The sequence below is a fragment of the Ipomoea nil genome, unplaced genomic scaffold, assembly GCF_001879475.1.
Source record: "Ipomoea nil cultivar Tokyo-kokei standard unplaced genomic scaffold, Asagao_1.1 scaffold2387, whole genome shotgun sequence".
In the NCBI taxonomy this organism is placed as follows: domain Eukaryota; kingdom Viridiplantae; phylum Streptophyta; class Magnoliopsida; order Solanales; family Convolvulaceae; genus Ipomoea; species Ipomoea nil.
This window is the reverse complement of record NW_017618815.1, coordinates 447,537-465,066: the sequence shown is the minus strand read 5'-3', so window position 1 is coordinate 465,066 and position 17,530 is coordinate 447,537. Positions and strand designations below refer to the sequence as shown.

Below are 17,530 nucleotides of genomic sequence, written 5' to 3'. Positions count from 1 at the left end.
GCGCAAGGGTGATAGTAGGAGCCTTGATTTATTTATGGCAAGTTATATGTGTCAAATTTTGTCGGCTGAGTTGAACATACACCATTCAAAAAACATTCGAAGTGTAGTGAAATACCATGATGCAAGGGGTCAAGCATAGATACGAGTACTCGTGTGTAACTAGATCATTAGCCATTAAACTCTGTTTCATTGGTTCTAGATTAATGGTATTTAGCTTATGGTATTAAGGAGCTTATTTTTGGATTCATTGGCCACATTTTGTGTTAATAAAAGGGTGTTACGTTTCACAGTGTATGCTGGTTCAGATGTTATAGATTTAAACAGGTGCACACCCCCACGCGGGTACATGCTCGAGCACTGCCCAGCGCGGGGCACAATGAAATACTGACATGTGCACACCGTTCATTAGCCATTAAACTTTGTCTCTTTGGTTCTAGATTGGTATTTAGCTTATGGTATTAAGGAGCTTATTTTTTGATTCGTTGGCCACATTTTGTGTTAATAAAAGGATGTTACATTTCACAGTGTATGCTGGTTCAGATGTTATAGATTTAAACAGGTGAACACCCCCCACGCGAGTACGTGCTCGAGCACTGCTCATCGTGGGGGCACAGTGAAATACTGACATGTGCACACCCCGTAGGAGAAATCGTCTCCCACCATATAACTACCAACCGTTGGTATCTAGGTCTGTCACACTCTGTGCATTATAGGTGCACACTGCAAAGTACAATATATTTTTTTCAAAAGCTACTTTAGAAATACTTTTGGTCTAACGGATTCAATCCAACACGTATATGACTACCTTTAAACAATTTGGTACTCAAGTATTCGTACACAAATAGACTACTAAATAATGAGCCGAAAAATGTAGGGTCGGGGCTACGGGAGTAGTGTGGCACACTCTGTTTTCTACAGGTGCACCCTGCATTGGTAGGGACATTCATTGCAGCGCACACAGGTCTATTTGTGCACATCAGGGTCGCAGTGGGTGCCATCATGTACTAAATGGCCAGTGTCATCCGGTTTAGCACACTCTTTTCATTTTAGGTGCACACTGCACAGTACAATCTCAATTTTATAAAAGCAACTTTAGAAACAGTTTTGTTTTAACGAATTTATGTTATCACGTATATGATTGTGTATAAACAATTTGGTAGACAATTATTCGAACACAAATAGGCTAATAAAGTGTGAGAAAAAAAAAAGGTGTGCAGAGACAACGGGAGAGGTGTGGCACACTCTGTTTTCTACAGGTGCACCTTGCATCATTAGGGGCATATAACGCAGCGCACACAGGTCTGTTTGTGCAGCTCAGGGTCGCAGTGGGTGCCATCATGTCCTGAATGGCCTGTATTCATCCAGTTTGGCACACTCTTTTCATTTTAGGTGCACACTGCACAGTACAATCTCTTTTTAACAAAAGCAACTTCAGAAACAATTTTGTTTTAATTAATTTATGGTGTCACGTATATGACTGTGTATAAACAATTTGGTAGACAATTATTCGAACACAAATAGACTAGTAAAGAGTGAGTCAAAAATTGTAGTGCAGAGACAACGAGAGAGGCGTGGCACACTCTGGGTGCTATGGGTGCACCATGCATTGTTAAGGGCATTCATCGTAGAGCACACAGATCTGTTTGTGCACATCAGGGTTGCAGTGGGTGCCATCATGTCCTAAATGGTCTGTATTCATCTAGTTTCGCACTCTTTTCATTTCAGGTGTACACTGCACAGTACAATCTCTTTTTTTTTTTTTAATTTTTTTTTTTAATTTTTATGAAAGCAACGTTAGAAACGGTTTTGTTTTAACGAATTTATCCTATCATGTATATGATTGTGCATAAACAATTTGGTAGACAATTATTCGAACACAAATAGACTAATAAAGAGCGGGACAAAAAATATAGTGTCGAGACAACGGGTAGAGGTGTGGCACACTCTGTTTTCTAAAAGTGCACCACCTATCCCACAAAAGGCTTTTTGGCTTCTTCGCACTCTGGAGTCCAATACTTCGTTGATCGGGGTGAGATATTCATTAAACACCTGGGTGAACCCCCCCCCCCCCCCCCCCCCCCCGTTAAGTCAGCTTCATCTGTTGAGGAGTGCAAAATTTTTAGTTCAATATGCAGTAAACTTGTGTGGCACAAAGATTATTACTAACATACACGCCCACTGGGTTTCAACGCTAAGATTGGCACATTAATCGCACCAAAGGTGCACATTCACCCATCCTGCCTGCATAGATTATTGCTCCGCCCTTTTGAGTAGATGCGTGCACTTTCGTTGTGTTGGCTGTGCACATAAGGGTACACATAGGTTTGTATGTGCACTGCCCCTTAAATGTGGGTGCACACGACCCTACATGCCCAGGTTCGTGTGTGCCATTGAGTGTCTTAGGGGGTGCCATTTAGTAGGCCGACCCCAGATGTGGAAGACAAGAACATAACAGTTTAAGCTTGCGGTTCTTGACAGTGCTATGGGATTTAATGTGACAAAGAGGGCATGCTTACACACTCCACTACCAGACCCTATATATCAATTTCAATAACACACACATCCATGGTTTCGTATTCAGAGTTAGAACTTACTGACACGATCTTCTGTTATCATCATTATGTCCGACGAAGATTACTTGATTCACGACTTTGGCTGCTTGGGGATGCACACGTCCAGCGTGATTTCACAGGCGATGGTCGGAGAAGGATTCTGTAGTGGTGCTGTCCTTCGTGCAATTGGAAAAAGAATAGAGTCCTGATTCATCTACTTCTCCTATATTATAGGAATAATTTCAAATGCAATATTAATTATTAATTCTTGGATTATGGAAAATACCATAGTATCCCTTGTAATTACGTTTATTAATTGTTATCCTCTTATTGATTAATTAATATAAACCATTGATTAGATAGGATTCAAAGGCTTAGATTAGTTCCTAGGTTCCTATCTAAGGATGGGTTCCTACTTGAATCCTACCCTATATATATATATATATATATATATATATATATATATATATATATATATATATATATATATATATATATATATATATATATATATATCTCCAATGTCAATTTTTAGATTTTTGTGGCCTGTTCGAGTAAATAAATGAGGCCCTACCAAAATCAAAATCTTTAAAACGAATATCGTAATTTTTCTAATAATAATAATAATAATAAGGTGGTAAAATGGTACTGTGCGCAAAGAAAAAGCTAAAAGACATATTATGGAATAAATTACAAGTATAACAACAACAACAACAACAACAACAACAATAATAATAATAATAATATTATTATTATTATTATTATTATTATTATTATTATGGAATAAATTAAAATTAATAATAATAATAATAATAATAATAATAATAATAATAATAATAATAGTGTGCGCAAACATGCAATGCAAAAGAAGGATTAAAAAATAAAAAGATGTCCAAAGGTGGAGAACATGCAAGTTTTGAACCTCGGGCCTCCAAGTTAAAATACAATAAACACATGTTTCTACCATTTTTTCATTGAGCCTTTTAAGTTTAGTTTTTATTTCTATACTAGTTAGGTAAAAATGAAATATTGGGCCTCTAAAATAGTGTAATTATGAATATATAGTTATGCAAGTCTGAATATATAGTTATGAAGTTATGGATATATAGTTATGACGTTATGGATATATAGTTTTGAAATTATGGATGTGTAGTTATGCAATTATGGATATAGTTCTCTGTGAACAAGCACTTTAAGAATTCTGAATATGGAGTTATGTAATTATGAATGTCTAGTTGTGAAATTATGAATATATAGATATGAAATTATGAATGTGTAGTTATTATTTCTGAATATATTGTTGTCAAATTATGAATATATAGTTATATAATTCTGGATATATAGTTATGAAATTATGGATATATCTTACTGTTTGAATACGAAAGGAAACCGCCTAACGCCGTTAACGACAATTCGAACGGAATTTTTTTTAAAATAAAAAAATGAACCAGCATCGTTTTGCAATCGTATGCATCATACATGGTGCACAGCATAACGCGCGATTGCACAATCAACGAACTATAGTAATCAAACTGAACAGATATGTTTCACTAGCACGCTGAAGCATATGCATTCAAAATTGTAAAGCATACGTGCATACAGTATTCAATAGAAGTGCACACGATACCAATTCGTCCCAAATTTTTTCGCGCCGAAAATTAGCAATTGTTCATAAACTTACCCTCGGCGAAAGCGCCCATAGCTTTTCTCAGACGATGGAATACTCTCCACAGCAACGTCAGCTTCAAAATTGTTGCGTTGCTCCACCGTTATTTGGTGCAATACTTAGAACCAGACTTAATATATAAATTTTACATATTAATTTTAAACTTAATATTACGATACATTCAATTTCAAAAATTTTAGTCAAGTTCCGTTAATCGAATTCGACATATAAAATGAAACTAAATGAGTAATTTATGAAATAAGATTAGACAGAAATCCGAATTACATGCGTAATACCAGAATCGATCTTTGGACCAATTAGGAGAGAGAGAAGACTCAGACCGCCAGGCTACCAGGTCTTTTGTGTTTCTTGCCATGTCCTAAACTGACAGCAGCCCCCACCCCCCCCCCCCCCCCCCCTTTTATACCCTCTCAGGACTTCCGCATACCACCCACGTGTGCGACATCTACAGGCCTCCAGCTCCCACCATACACGTGTCCTACCCTCTCCTCACGTGCCCCCAACTTCTCGAACGGGACCGATTTTGTCGCGCACTCTCCCGAGATCCCTGCTCCTATACGCACCGCCCTTCGTCAGCTGCCCTTCCGTGTGCAGCATGCATGCACTAGCCGCCATTCCACCCACATGCATGCAGGTACGTAGTCTCCAACAGCGTGCATGCAACCGCCACCCGTAGGCGCAGCTGCCACCTTACACGCATGCAACCGCCACCCGTGCGCGCAGCCGCCACCTTGTACCCATGTAACCGTCATCCGTACTTGCAGCCACCACCTTGTACGCATGCAACCGTCATCCGTACACGCAGCCACCACCTTGTGCGGATGCAACCGCCATCCGTACTTGCAGCCACCACTTTGTACGCATACAACCGTCATCCGTACGCGCAACCACCACCTTGTATGCATGCAACCACCTCGCATATACGCGTGTATGCATGTTTGCGAGGTCCAAGCGTACGTATAGGCATGCATGCGAGCCCATGTGTGTGAGCCCCCCTCCTCATCCCTTTGGGCTCACACTCTCTAATCTACTTGGGCCAGGCTCATTACATTATTTTCCATCACATGGACAGTTGGGCTGAAGCAAATGAAACTCAGAGCATCTACGTCTGAGCATATTTGTGAGTTAATGTTAGGCAAATTATGCTCTGCAATCGTGTGCACCATGCAAGGTGTACACGGTTGTAAAAACGGCATCGTTTTAATTAAAAAAAAAATCATTTTCGATTGCCGTTAGTTACGTAAACATATGTCCATAATTTTATAATTTCACATTCTGAATGTATATATAGTACAATTATGAAGTTATGGATGTGTAGTTATGCAATTCTGAATGTATAGTTATGAAGTTATGAATGTGTAGTTATGCATGCAATTCTGAATGTATAGTTATGAAGTTATAATTTCACATTCGGAATGTATAGTTATGAAGGTATGGATGTGTAGTTACACAATTCTGAATGTATAGTTATTATGAAGTTATGGATGTGTAGTTATGCATGCAATTCTGAGTGGATAGTTATAAAGTTTTGAATGTGTAGTTATGCAATTCTGAATGTATAGTTATGAAGTTAGGGATATGTAGTTATGCAATTCTGAATTTATAGTTATGAAGTTAATGGATGTGTAGTTATGCAATTCTGAATGTATAGTTATGTAGTTAACGAATGTGTAGTTATGCAATTCTGAATGTATAGTTATGAAGTTATGAATGTATAGTTCAAATTATGCACAACATAACGCCGTTAAGGACAATCAAAACTATTTTTTTTAAGTCAAACGTTAAAACGGCGTCGTTTTTACAACTGTGTGCATTTGCACTGCATAAGGACAGAGGAAAAAACTAAAGGGGGGAGCATTCACTGATATGGGGGTGATTTTTTTGCAAATGCTTCCGCCACCGCCCAATCTTTATTTGCTTTTTTTTTTTTTTTGACATTTACTTTGTTTGTTATTTATTATTATTATTATTATTATTATTATTATTATTATTATAATTTGAAAAACAAAGCATAACGATATTATTAAATCAAATGTTCAATACAAGAAGGAACAGATAAAAATCAAATATTGGGACCAGTTTGCGAACGCATAGCTCTAATCAAGACATGAGCTAATTGGTTCACTGATCTAGATACATACGTACTGAAAAGTGTGGTTTGAGCTCCCATCACTCCCGTAAAACACACTCAGCCTACGAAAGATCTTGGGACATACGGTTGAGAAACTTACAAACTAACTGACAATCTGAGTGAATTACAACTTTGTTAAAACCTCTATCCTTAAGTCACGATAAAGCTTCTTTAACCGCAAGCGCTTCTGCAAGATGAATATCATTTAAGCTTCGAGCCTTCGAAGAAAGCCATTTTTAGCCCCTGCGAAGATTCCATTATAATCTCGAACAACAATGCCATAAAAAGCTTCATTAGTATCAGAAAAAACAGATGCATCCACATAAGCACTTACAACATCTGTTTGGACCATCGGGTGCACCATATTGCTAGTGGCTAGTGCCCACACTTGCGCCGCTAGCTCCAACTCCAGTACCACAGCCCAGACAATCCAGGACAACTGCAGTAACCTCATTCTTCACCCCATCCATGTTCCACGGTTATTCCAAACCACCTCATTTCAATACTTCCATATGCACCGACAGATTTGCTAAGCATCTATAAATCAGGCTATCATTCGGTTGGCTTAACCACTTCAACACCCAGTCAGCATAATCATCACCAACCTCCAACCTCCAGAGACGGACAACCAATTCCTATCCAGAGTGGCTTAACAAAATCGCACTCAAACATAGTTGGTAACACACCATCAAAAACACCCATTGCCAAGTACTTCTTGCCCCGCCAACAGTAGCTGGGATTGGCGCCAATCTTCGCATTCAAGAAATTAAATCATCCTGCGGATAATACCTTGCTTTCAATATTTTTGCCGCAAGAGAGTTGGGATTGGTCAACAAGCGCCAACCTTGCTTAGCGAGAAGAGCAATGTTGAACTTGTTTAAATTTTTAAAGCCAAGGCCACCATCAGATTTTTGTTTGCACATATGTTTCCAAGCCATCCACCGGATTTCCCCACCCCCATTGCCGTGAACCCCCCACCAGTATTGGTTCATAATCCTCTCAATGTGATCACAGAAAGTTGCAGAGAGATAAGAAATGCTCATGGTGTAGATTGGTAGAGCTTGAGCAACACTTTTAAGTAACACTTTCTTTCCCGCCGCACGAGAGAAAGGATCTTCTTGTTCCAACCACCCAAACGATGCCTCAGTTTAGTTTCTAGGTATGAAAATACTTCTCGCTTGTTTCGGCCTATCCCGATTGGCAGACCAAGGTAATTACCAAGATTATCTGCAACATTCACATTTAGAACCGAAGAAACATCTGCTCTCATAGTATGACTGGTATTGCGGTTAAAAATAATTAAGGACTTTGTAAAATTGACCGATTGACCAGACATAGATTCATAGTCATGAAGACAATTTCTTATAGCTTCAGCCTCATTAATGGATGCTTTAAAAAACAACAAGTTGTCGTCCGCGAAAAATAGATGAGAATTGAGAAATCCCTGGCACACCACGAGCAACTACACACGGAGATATAAGATGATTATGAATAGCAGTAGTGATAAGATGGGCCAAACCTTCGGCGCACAAGATGAATAAATACGGGGGCAAAGGATCCCCTGCCTCAGACCACGGGAAGGAACAATGTAATCAGTTAACATGCCATTTATTGACATCATGTAAAGTTCATACACCCAAATGCAGCCAAAATTCATTAAAGGCTTTGTTGACATTTTTACTCATCATCATACATCAGTGTTCCGTGGCACATTTATGTCAGGCATTATCAATAGTTGTGGATTTTATCCCAGATTTTTGTGGGCCTCAACATCCACATTATTATTCACGGCAAATTATGCTGTGCATCCGTATGCACCATGCATGGTGTATACGGATGCAAAAACGCACGTCTCACTTAAAAAATAAATCCAGTTTCGATTCCCAGCAACAACATTATATTGTGCATAATTTGAACTAAAATTCCAGAATCGATGAACTAAAATTCCAGAATCGATGAACTAAAATTTCAGAATCTATGAACTAAAATTCCAGAATCTATGAACTAAAATTCAAGAATGAATGAACTAAAATTCAAGAATGAATGAACTAAAAATTCATAATGAATAAACTAAATATCCATAATGAATGAACTAAATATCCAGCATGGATGAAAAAAAATCAATTTCGATTTACGTTTAAATATCCATAATCAATGAACTAAAATTCCAGAATCTATGAACTAAAATTCCAGAATCTATGAATCGAGACAGATTTTTTTTTTTTTTTAAAGTAGGATGCGCGTTTTTAATAAAACGACGTCGTTTTTGCACAGCATAACGATCCATCATTCACTATGTCATTCAATCACAAAATCTCTTCTTCCCATTAATTTTAAGTTTTTCACAACTTTTTGTGGACCCACCATTTTATCTCCATATTTTAATTATTTCTTTATTTATTTGATTTATAAATTTATAATTTTATAATAAACATAAATGAATGAACATACCTAAATATGAAAATTAAACAAATAATTGCTTAAAAATTAAACTACAAAAATAAATTGAGAGAAATATAAAAATAAATTAGGAGTAGATTGAAATGTGTTAAAATTTGTGAAAAATGTGATATTTATATCAAATAATAATAATAATAATAATACTAATAATAATAATAATAATATTTTTTTTTTAAAAAAAAAGAAGAAGAAAGAAAGAAGGTGTGCCGTTGAATTTGGCCGTTGCCATTGCAACGGCCGGAAAATTGGCCATTGCCATTGGCAACGGCCAATGAAATTAAATTTCAGAGTGGTCCACTGGCCACTATGAAAAAACTACAGTTTTTTTTTTCTTTATTTTTACTGACAAGAGCTTTGATTTTGGAGGAGCAAAATTTCTTCAAAATCCCCCCATCCTATTTGTCAAAGTCTACGCCAAGGGAATTTTACTATTTTAAAATGTGGTGAAGATCCCCTTATTGGGAATGTCATCTTGATTGAATTCATTGTACTCAAACTAATGTCGTATATTATATATTTTTTTTTTCTATTTGTGATATACGATGTCGATTTGTTTAAAAATTAACGTTAAAATGTGTTTTTTTAATTATAAATTTATTTATCATTTTGACGTCGACCAACATTATATGTTATTCTATAGTAATGTGTCTTTCTTATTTGCTAATCGATTCATACTCCACACAAACTTCACGGCTTCACCTATTCAAATAAACCAAACCAAGTTACACACAAACTTTGGCAAGTCAAAGATTTCCGCTGCGAGACTTACATTTTTACAATAAGTTCAAAAGTTTTAAAAGTATATTCAACCTCCTCCCCCATCTTCCAATCGCTATGTTGTGTATCTGTATGCACCGTGCATGGTGCATACGGATGCAAAAACGACGTTGTTTTGACGTCTAACTTTTAAAAAAAAAAAATCAGAATTGCATAACTACACATTCATAATTTCATAACTATACATTCAGAATTACATAACTACACATCCATAATTTCATAACTATAAATCTAGAATTGCATAACTACACATCCATAACTTCATAACTATACATCCAGAATTGCATAACTATACATCCATAACTTCATAACTATAAAATCCAGAATTGCATAACTACACCATGCATAATTACACATCCATAATTTCATAACTATAAATCCGGAATTGCATACTTATACATCCATAATTTCATAACTAAAAATTCAGAATGAATGAACTAAACAATGAACAACATAATATTATTGCTGGGAATTGAAACTGATTATTTTTAAGTAAGACGCGCATTTTGATGCAAAACGGTGTCGTTTTTGCATCTGTATACACCATGCATGATGGATACAGATGCACAACATAATTTGCCCCCTTCTTCCTTACCTTTAGGAATGGCATTAGGTTGCCTCCAATAATAGATATAAAAGTTGGGCTTGCATAAAACAAATAACCTATGATTCCACAATTAGACTATCTAATCGTAGAGATGTGAAGGCAGGCGTGGAGTAAGAAAAGCATAGAGTGGAGTTGTCTTCGAATTTATCAATCCAGCACTCTCTGTCATATCTATAGGCTCATTTGAAATTCTTTTTAAATCAAAGGAATGAATAAGATTAGCCAAGGCCAACTCCAACACTCGTAGTGCTAAAGAAATTCCAGGACAGATTCTCCTTCCACTGCCAAATGGAATTAGCTCAAAATGATTGCCTCTAACATCGACCTTTTTGTGTTCACTCATGAATCTCTCCGGCCTAAACACATTCGGATCTGACCAAAAATCTGAATCGCGATGAGCCTTAGAAATATTCACCAATACGGGTGTACCCTTTGGGATGCAGTAACCATTGACCATGCAATCATCTATAGATTCATGCGGCAATAAGAGAGGACCAAGAGGATATAAACGCAAAGTCTCTTTGATCACCGCTTGAAGATAAGTCAAGTTACTTAAGTCGGATAGGTTTACATTCCTTTCCCTTCCAACATGAGTCTCTATCTCTGCTCGAATCTTGTCCAACACATCGTAATTGTCCAATACTAAAGAGAGTGCCCATATTAATGTTATTGTAATTGTATCGGTAGTTGCTGCCATCACAACCTGCCATAACGATTGAAAAGTAACATTAATGACAATATATGATTTAGATATATAACATATGACAGTGACACATACAGATAACATATGATGAAACGAAAACAATGTACAAATAGAGCCACATACCATGCAAGTGGCTTTCACAATTGTGTCTGCATCGAAATCTTTAGGAATATTATCTTTGTCATCCTCAAAACTGGACAGCAATCCATCCATGAAATCTTCTTCTTCTTCTAATTCCTCTTTGGGTTTCGTAATATTTCTTTTCCTTTTATGTTCAAGCTACACAATCATGATGTTTAGGGTTTGGTAGTTCATAGTGAGAGTAGAAAGAAAGGAAGAAAGAATTGAAGTGTATTGTTATTAGCTCAGCTCGGGAAACAGAAAGCATATATATGTACACAGGAGAAGAGGGAAAGAAGATGAAAAAACGGTTATAACCGTCTAGGAAAGGGAAAAGACAAAAAAAAACCCTCCTAGGCTAAGCAGGCTTAGAAGTAACCAGAAGACCAAAGCTCTGGCTGGGACTTGGCTGCTACTTTGAGGCCTCATTATTCTTCATCACCCCCCCATAAGCTGGAGTATGGAGGTCCTGCATGCCCAGCTTAGTTTGACACTCATCAAATAAAGGCTTAGACAAGCCTTTTGTGAAACCATCTGCAAGCTGTTTAGCTGATGGAATTGCTGATAGCTTGATCATTCCTTCTTGAACTTTTTGTCTTACAACATGACAATCAATCTCAATGTGTTTAGTACGCTCATGAAAAACATGATTCTCCCCAATGGCCACTGCTGATTTGTTATCACAATACAAGACAGCAGGACTATGCATACTTATCTGCAAATCATTCAACAAGTATGTTAACCATTGAATCTCACATGTAGTAGCAGCTAGTGCCCTATACTCTGCCTCAGAAGAAGATCTTGACACAGTAGGTTGCTTCTTTGTTCTCCATGAGACAAGTGAGTCCCCAAGGAAGATGCAATAACCAGTGATGGACTTTCTAGATTCAGTACAAGTCCCCCAATCAGAGTCTGAGAAGCCATGAAGTTTTATATCAGAATTTGCAGTATAAAAAAGCCCTCTGCCAGGAGTTCCTTTAAGAAACCTCAACACCCTATGAGCTGCCATTAGGTGTGTGTCCCTAGGTTTATCAACAAACTGGCTAAGTTGTTGAGTAGCATATGAGATATCAGGTCTTGTGTTAGTCAAGTATAGCAACTTCCCAACAAGCTTTCAATATATCTCAGGTTGGTCCAACAATTTCCCATCAGTACTTGTGAGTTTCTGCCCTGTGGTGAAAGGTGTCTTGGCAGGTTTAGCTTCCAAGAAACCATTTTCTTTAAGGATTTCCAAAGTATACTTCCTTTGACATAGATTTAGGCCATCCTGGTTTCTAAAGGCTTCAATTCCCAGAAAATAGTTCAGCTGACCAAGATCTTTGATCTTAAAAGACTTGTCCAAAAACTGTTTCAACTGTTTGATTTGGTTAGCATCTGTGCCAGCTACCACAATGTCATCCACATACACAAGCAATGCAGTGAAGGAAGATCCTGACCTTTTGATGAACAATGATGGATCAGCAGTAGACTGATAAAATCCATATTTCAGTAAGGCAAGGGTAAGCTTAGCATTCCATTGTCTACTTGCTTGTTTAAGACCATATAGAGATCTTAATAATCTGCAAACCTGATTGTCTTTATCACTCTTGAAACCAGGTGGTAGAACCATATAGACCTCTTCTTCTAAGTCACCATGTAGAAAGGCATTATTAATGTCTAATTGTTGAACTTCCCATCCCTTGGCAATGGCAACAACCAGAAGAGTTCTTATGGTTGTCATCCTTGCAACTGGTGAGAAGGTATCAGTGTAGTCTACCCCCATTTGCTGAGTGTACCCCTTAGCAACTAATCTGGCCTTGTACCTCTCTATAGAGCCATCTGCCCTATGCTTTATTTTGTATACCCATCTGCATCCAATTGGAGTTTTCCCACTAGGCAACTCTGTCAAGGTCCAGGTATTATTTTGGATCAAGGCTTCTATTTCTGTTTGCATAGCATTCCTCCATTCTTGACTTTTAACAGCCTCATTATAAGACTGAGGTTCATGTGCAGATGTAATGGCAGAGACACATGACTTATGGCTATCAGACAAATTATCATAGGAAATGAAATTGTGAATAGAATGAGGAGAAGTCCTTCTGTTAGAATCATCAGTCACCATGAGTTGACAATAGTAATCATACAATTTGGAAGGCACTGTCTTGGTTCTTGTAGATCTTCTAACATGATAGTGGCTACCTGGACTTGGTAAGACAATATCAATCTGGGGTGCTTCATCAATCTGTTGTTCAGCTGTGTCTGACAAACTTTGATCAATCAGTGTGTTACTTGTTGATTCACCACTCAAAGCATCAGTAGACAGTATGCCTTCATTATTGTTTTCAATCTCAACATCTGAAATGGGAGCATTTTGGGGACTACTTCCAGTAAAAGTATCAGCTTCAGCAGAATCCCAACACACTTCAGTAGTGATAGGGACTAGAGGCAACACAGGATTAGGTATCTCAGTAATGCAAGGGTCAGATATACTATCTGGATTCAATCCTTTGAAGGGGAAGGTACATTCATAGAACTTAACATCCCTGGAAACAAAAATAGCTTGATCAGTTAAATCATACAACAAGTACCCTTTTGTGTTTGCTGGAAAGCCCAAAAATACAGACTTCCTTGCTCTTGACTGAAATTTGTTCCTTCCCTGTGATATGGTAGCCCCAAAACACAAACAACCAAAAGATCTAAGTTGATTGTAGTCCACCTTTGTGCCATTCATCAATTCAAAAGGAGTCTTTCCATTAAGGACTTCAGTGGGAAGCCTGTTAATAAGATAGGCTGCATGTAAAATGCAATGACCCCAAAAAGCAATAGGCAAGCCAGACTGAAACATTAGGGCCCTAGCTGTATTCAAAACATGTTGATGCTTCCTTTCTGCTACCCCATTCTGCTGTGAGGTGTATACACAAGATTTCTGGTGAACAATCCCTCTTTCATTAAGAAAAGTATTCATCATAAACTCAGTGTCATTGTCTGTTCTAATGGCTTTGATTTTAGCAGAAAATTGAGTATAAGCATAGTTATAGAAGTTTTGAAAGACAGTCTTAACTTCAGATTTGTTTCTCAATAAATGCAACCAAGTAAATCTGCTAAAATCATCCACAATGGTCAGAAAATAATGTTCCCCATTTAGGGATGCAACATGGAATGGTCCCCAAACATCCATGTGTAGCAGATCAAAAGACTTTTGAGCTCTAGTAGTGCAAACAGGGAAAATAGACCTTTTTTGTTTGGCAAAATGGCAAATGTCACATACAAAATCATCATTCTTAGAAGGAGATACATCTCTTATTCCATTCAGAAAAGGAATCTTATTAAATAGGGTAGTGCCCTAGTCTACTATGCCATACATCAATACTCAAACTGTTACATTGAGTCCTGAGCTTCTCATCAGAAAATTTATCTTTTCTCTTCACTGGGGGATCAGTTATCAAGTAGAGACCTTCCCTTTCCTTAGCAAAACCATCCACTTTTCCAAGAGGGCCCTGGATGGCACAAGAATCAGCTTCCATAATGATCTTGTATCCTGAATTCCTTGTTAATTTGCTGGCAGAGATAATATTAAAGGTAAAGGAAGGTATGCATAGAACATTCTGCAACATTATATGCTTATCAAGTCTTATTTTCCCTATGTGTGTAACATTAGCAGATTCCCCATTAGGCAACTTAACACAAATTCCATACACTTTGTGACTGTTTTCAAAGTACTCTACAGAACATGTAATATGATCTGTAGCACCAGAATCCAAAATCCACATAGCAGGTAAATTCTGAACAGAATTGATATAGAGATTACCTTCATTGTGATCCTCTATGGCAACTCTAAAATCTGATCTGAGGCCAGGACTAGCAAGGGTTACAGCAGCATTAGTAGAGGTTTGATTCCCCAAGTTCTGACTCTGCAATAAGGACAACAATTTTTGAAACTGATCATTAGATAAACCTGTATTTCCTATTTGATTCACAGAGGTATTGCCAAACTGCTGCACATCTTGAGTGACCTTATTTTTGTTCTTGTAACCTGGAATCCAACCAGGTGGATAGCCATTTCTTTTGTAGCATTTTTCCACAGTATGACCAAGCATGCCACAGAAAGTACACTTAGGAACATTCTTCCCTCCATTGTTGTTAAACTTCTTCTTGTTATTGGAAGCTGAAAAAGCCACAAGAGGTGTCTCTTCTGCATTTTGATTTTGAATGGCATTGGCCTGAGTTAGATCAGTAGTTTTCTGGTTGATGTTTCCCTTGATCTTCCTTTCTAATTTTAGTGTCATGTTGAGAACCCTACCTATGTCAGGAATGGGATCCATGACAAGAACACCTGACTTTATAGGTTCATAGTCCTCACTTAATCCATCCAGAAACCTGATTATATAATCATTCTCCCTTTCCTTTTGCATTCTTTCCATAAGAGTACAGGAGCATTTAGGGACACATTCACATAGAAGTAGAGGCCTTATAGCATTCATTTGTTGCCACAAGGAATTGCACTTAGTAAAATATTCATTTACAAACATATTTCCCTGAACATTCCTATAAATTTCATTTTGTATTTCTGATATTTTGTGTGGATCGGATTGAGAATACCTCTTGTTCAGCGCATTCCAGATCTCAGATGCCTTATCAAAGTACATCACACTTTCGGCTATAGCAGGGCTAACAGACTTCAGAATCCAGGAGCTCACAATGCGATTGCATCTCCTCCATGCTGCACTTCTGGAATCATTCTCAGCAGGACTAGGCAAGGCTCCATTGACAAAATCGAATTTGTTTTTGACCTCCAAGGCAATCTTCATGGCTCGGCTCCATGATGAGTAGTTAGTTTCAGTCAAAACTGGTGAAACTAGAACCAGGTTGGGGTTCTCTGTAACGTGGAGGAAGTAGGGATCGTCGAACTCATCGCTGCGTTGGATCATCGGACTCTGATTCGATGAGGCAGCTACTTGTTCCACTCGATCTCCATCTCTAACCACGTTCTCTGCCATGACTGCTGCTGCGTAGCTTTTACGTAGCTCTGATACCATGTTCAAGCTACACAATCATGATGTTTAGGGTTTGGTAGTTCATAGTGAGAGTAGAAAGAAAGGAAGAAAGAATTGAAGTGTATTGTTATTAGCTCAGCTCGGGAAACAGAAAGCATATATATGTACACAGGAGAAGAGGGAAAGAAGATGAAAAAACGGTTATAACCGTCTAGGAAAGGGAAAAGACAAAAAAAAACCCTCCTAGGCTAAGCAGGCTTAGAAGTAACCAGAAGACCAAAGCTCTGGCTGGGACTTGGCTGCTACTTTGAGGCCTCATTATTCTTCATCATTTTATGTTCTTGTAGCCAACTTTCCATTATTGTGTCCATCTCTTTGGCTGTCTCCTTCATGGCCTTCTCATGTCCTCCTATGTCCAACCATCTTAGCCATGGCAGGTAATCACCCACAACAGACGTCGTCAGCAGATCAAAGAATCTCCTTATCGTTACCACTGTCCCGCTCCCTTCTTCCTCGTACCGCTTACCAAAAAGTATCTGCATCGTGAAGTTCATGATTAATTTCCCAAACTGTTCCTTCATGTCCAGCTTTACATTATCCTCGGTTTCATTCTTGTCCCTCAGCCAACTTCGGTAGATGTCTCTAGTAAATGATTTTACTCCCGATTCAAAAACCCTCCCGAGCACCTCAAGACGGCTGTTGGACAGGAGCTTAACCACGACAACCTTGCGGACATGGCGCCAGTACTCACCGTACGGAGCCAGCCCAAACATGGCATTGTTGTATCCCATGATCTCCGAAGCTATGGACTTGGGCCGCCCAGCCAGCACTCTATCGTTGGTGGTAAAGCATTCTTTGGTGATTCGTGAGTCACTCACCACCAAGACTTGTTGCGCGCCAAGCCTTATTCGGTAAATAGGCCCGTATTTGTCTGCCATGCCACCCAAGATTTTGTAGGTCGCTCCTGGGGCGGCGAGTTGGTGGAGATGACCGATTATTGGCCAGGCTCCGCCTGCTTGGGGTGGTTTCTGGCTCGACCCTTTGTGAAATATTAAGATGTTGTAGATGAAAGTGATGAGTAGTAGAGAAGTGATAGCCAAAGCTGCTACAATGGCTGGCAGAGTTAAATCCATGGTTTGAAGTTTGAACCGTGAGCTCACCTACATATTTTTATTTCCCCACTTTGTGGATTGCATACCATTATATACATGTAAGGAAGAATAAGATCATATTGAAATTCGGAAAATTTTGTTGTGCACCGTGCATCAAAACGACGTCGTTTTGTTTAATGAAAAAAAAAGGGCATCCGTTTCCCGTCGTTCCTCTCCCTTTCGCAAAAAGTAACTCTATTATTCAGTTTTATTTTGTATATATACACTACAGTTTCATTTCAACACAATTACATTTTCATTTCGATATAACTACAGTTTCATTCGATATTTATAGACTCAAATATATGAAAATGTTATTTAATTTTATTTTATATACACTATAATTTTATTAAAACACAACTACATGAT

General features: G+C 38.1%; 1 protein-coding gene across 1 annotated transcript; it reads right to left on the bottom strand.

Moving 5' to 3' along the window:
• Positions 1-10,241: 10,241 nt before the first annotated feature.
• On the bottom strand, positions 10,242-17,164 carry LOC109152161 (cytochrome P450 CYP82D47-like). Its single transcript, XM_019299729.1, has 3 exons — positions 16,348-17,164; positions 11,041-11,189; positions 10,242-10,917 (listed from the first exon to the last, which is right to left on the bottom strand). The coding sequence occupies exons 1-3, from the start codon at positions 17,141-17,143 to the stop codon at positions 10,294-10,296; spliced, it is 1,569 nt and encodes a 522-aa protein (XP_019155274.1). The 5' UTR covers positions 17,144-17,164; the 3' UTR covers positions 10,242-10,293.
• Positions 17,165-17,530: the final 366 nt, after the last annotated feature.

Bases quoted from the DNA above. Each gene is read 5' to 3' on its own strand.
- LOC109152161 (XM_019299729.1), bottom strand. From the start codon at position 17,143: ATGGATTTAACTCTGCCAGCCATTGTAGCAGCTTTGGCTATCACTTCT. The intron at 11,190-16,347 runs ATAAAATGATGA...TGTAGCTTGAAC, and splicing joins GGAAAGTTGGCTACAAGAAC to ATAAAAGGAAAAGAAATATT. The intron at 10,918-11,040 runs GTATGTGGCTCT...TCGTTATGGCAG, and splicing joins TTGTGAAAGCCACTTGCATG to GTTGTGATGGCAGCAACTAC.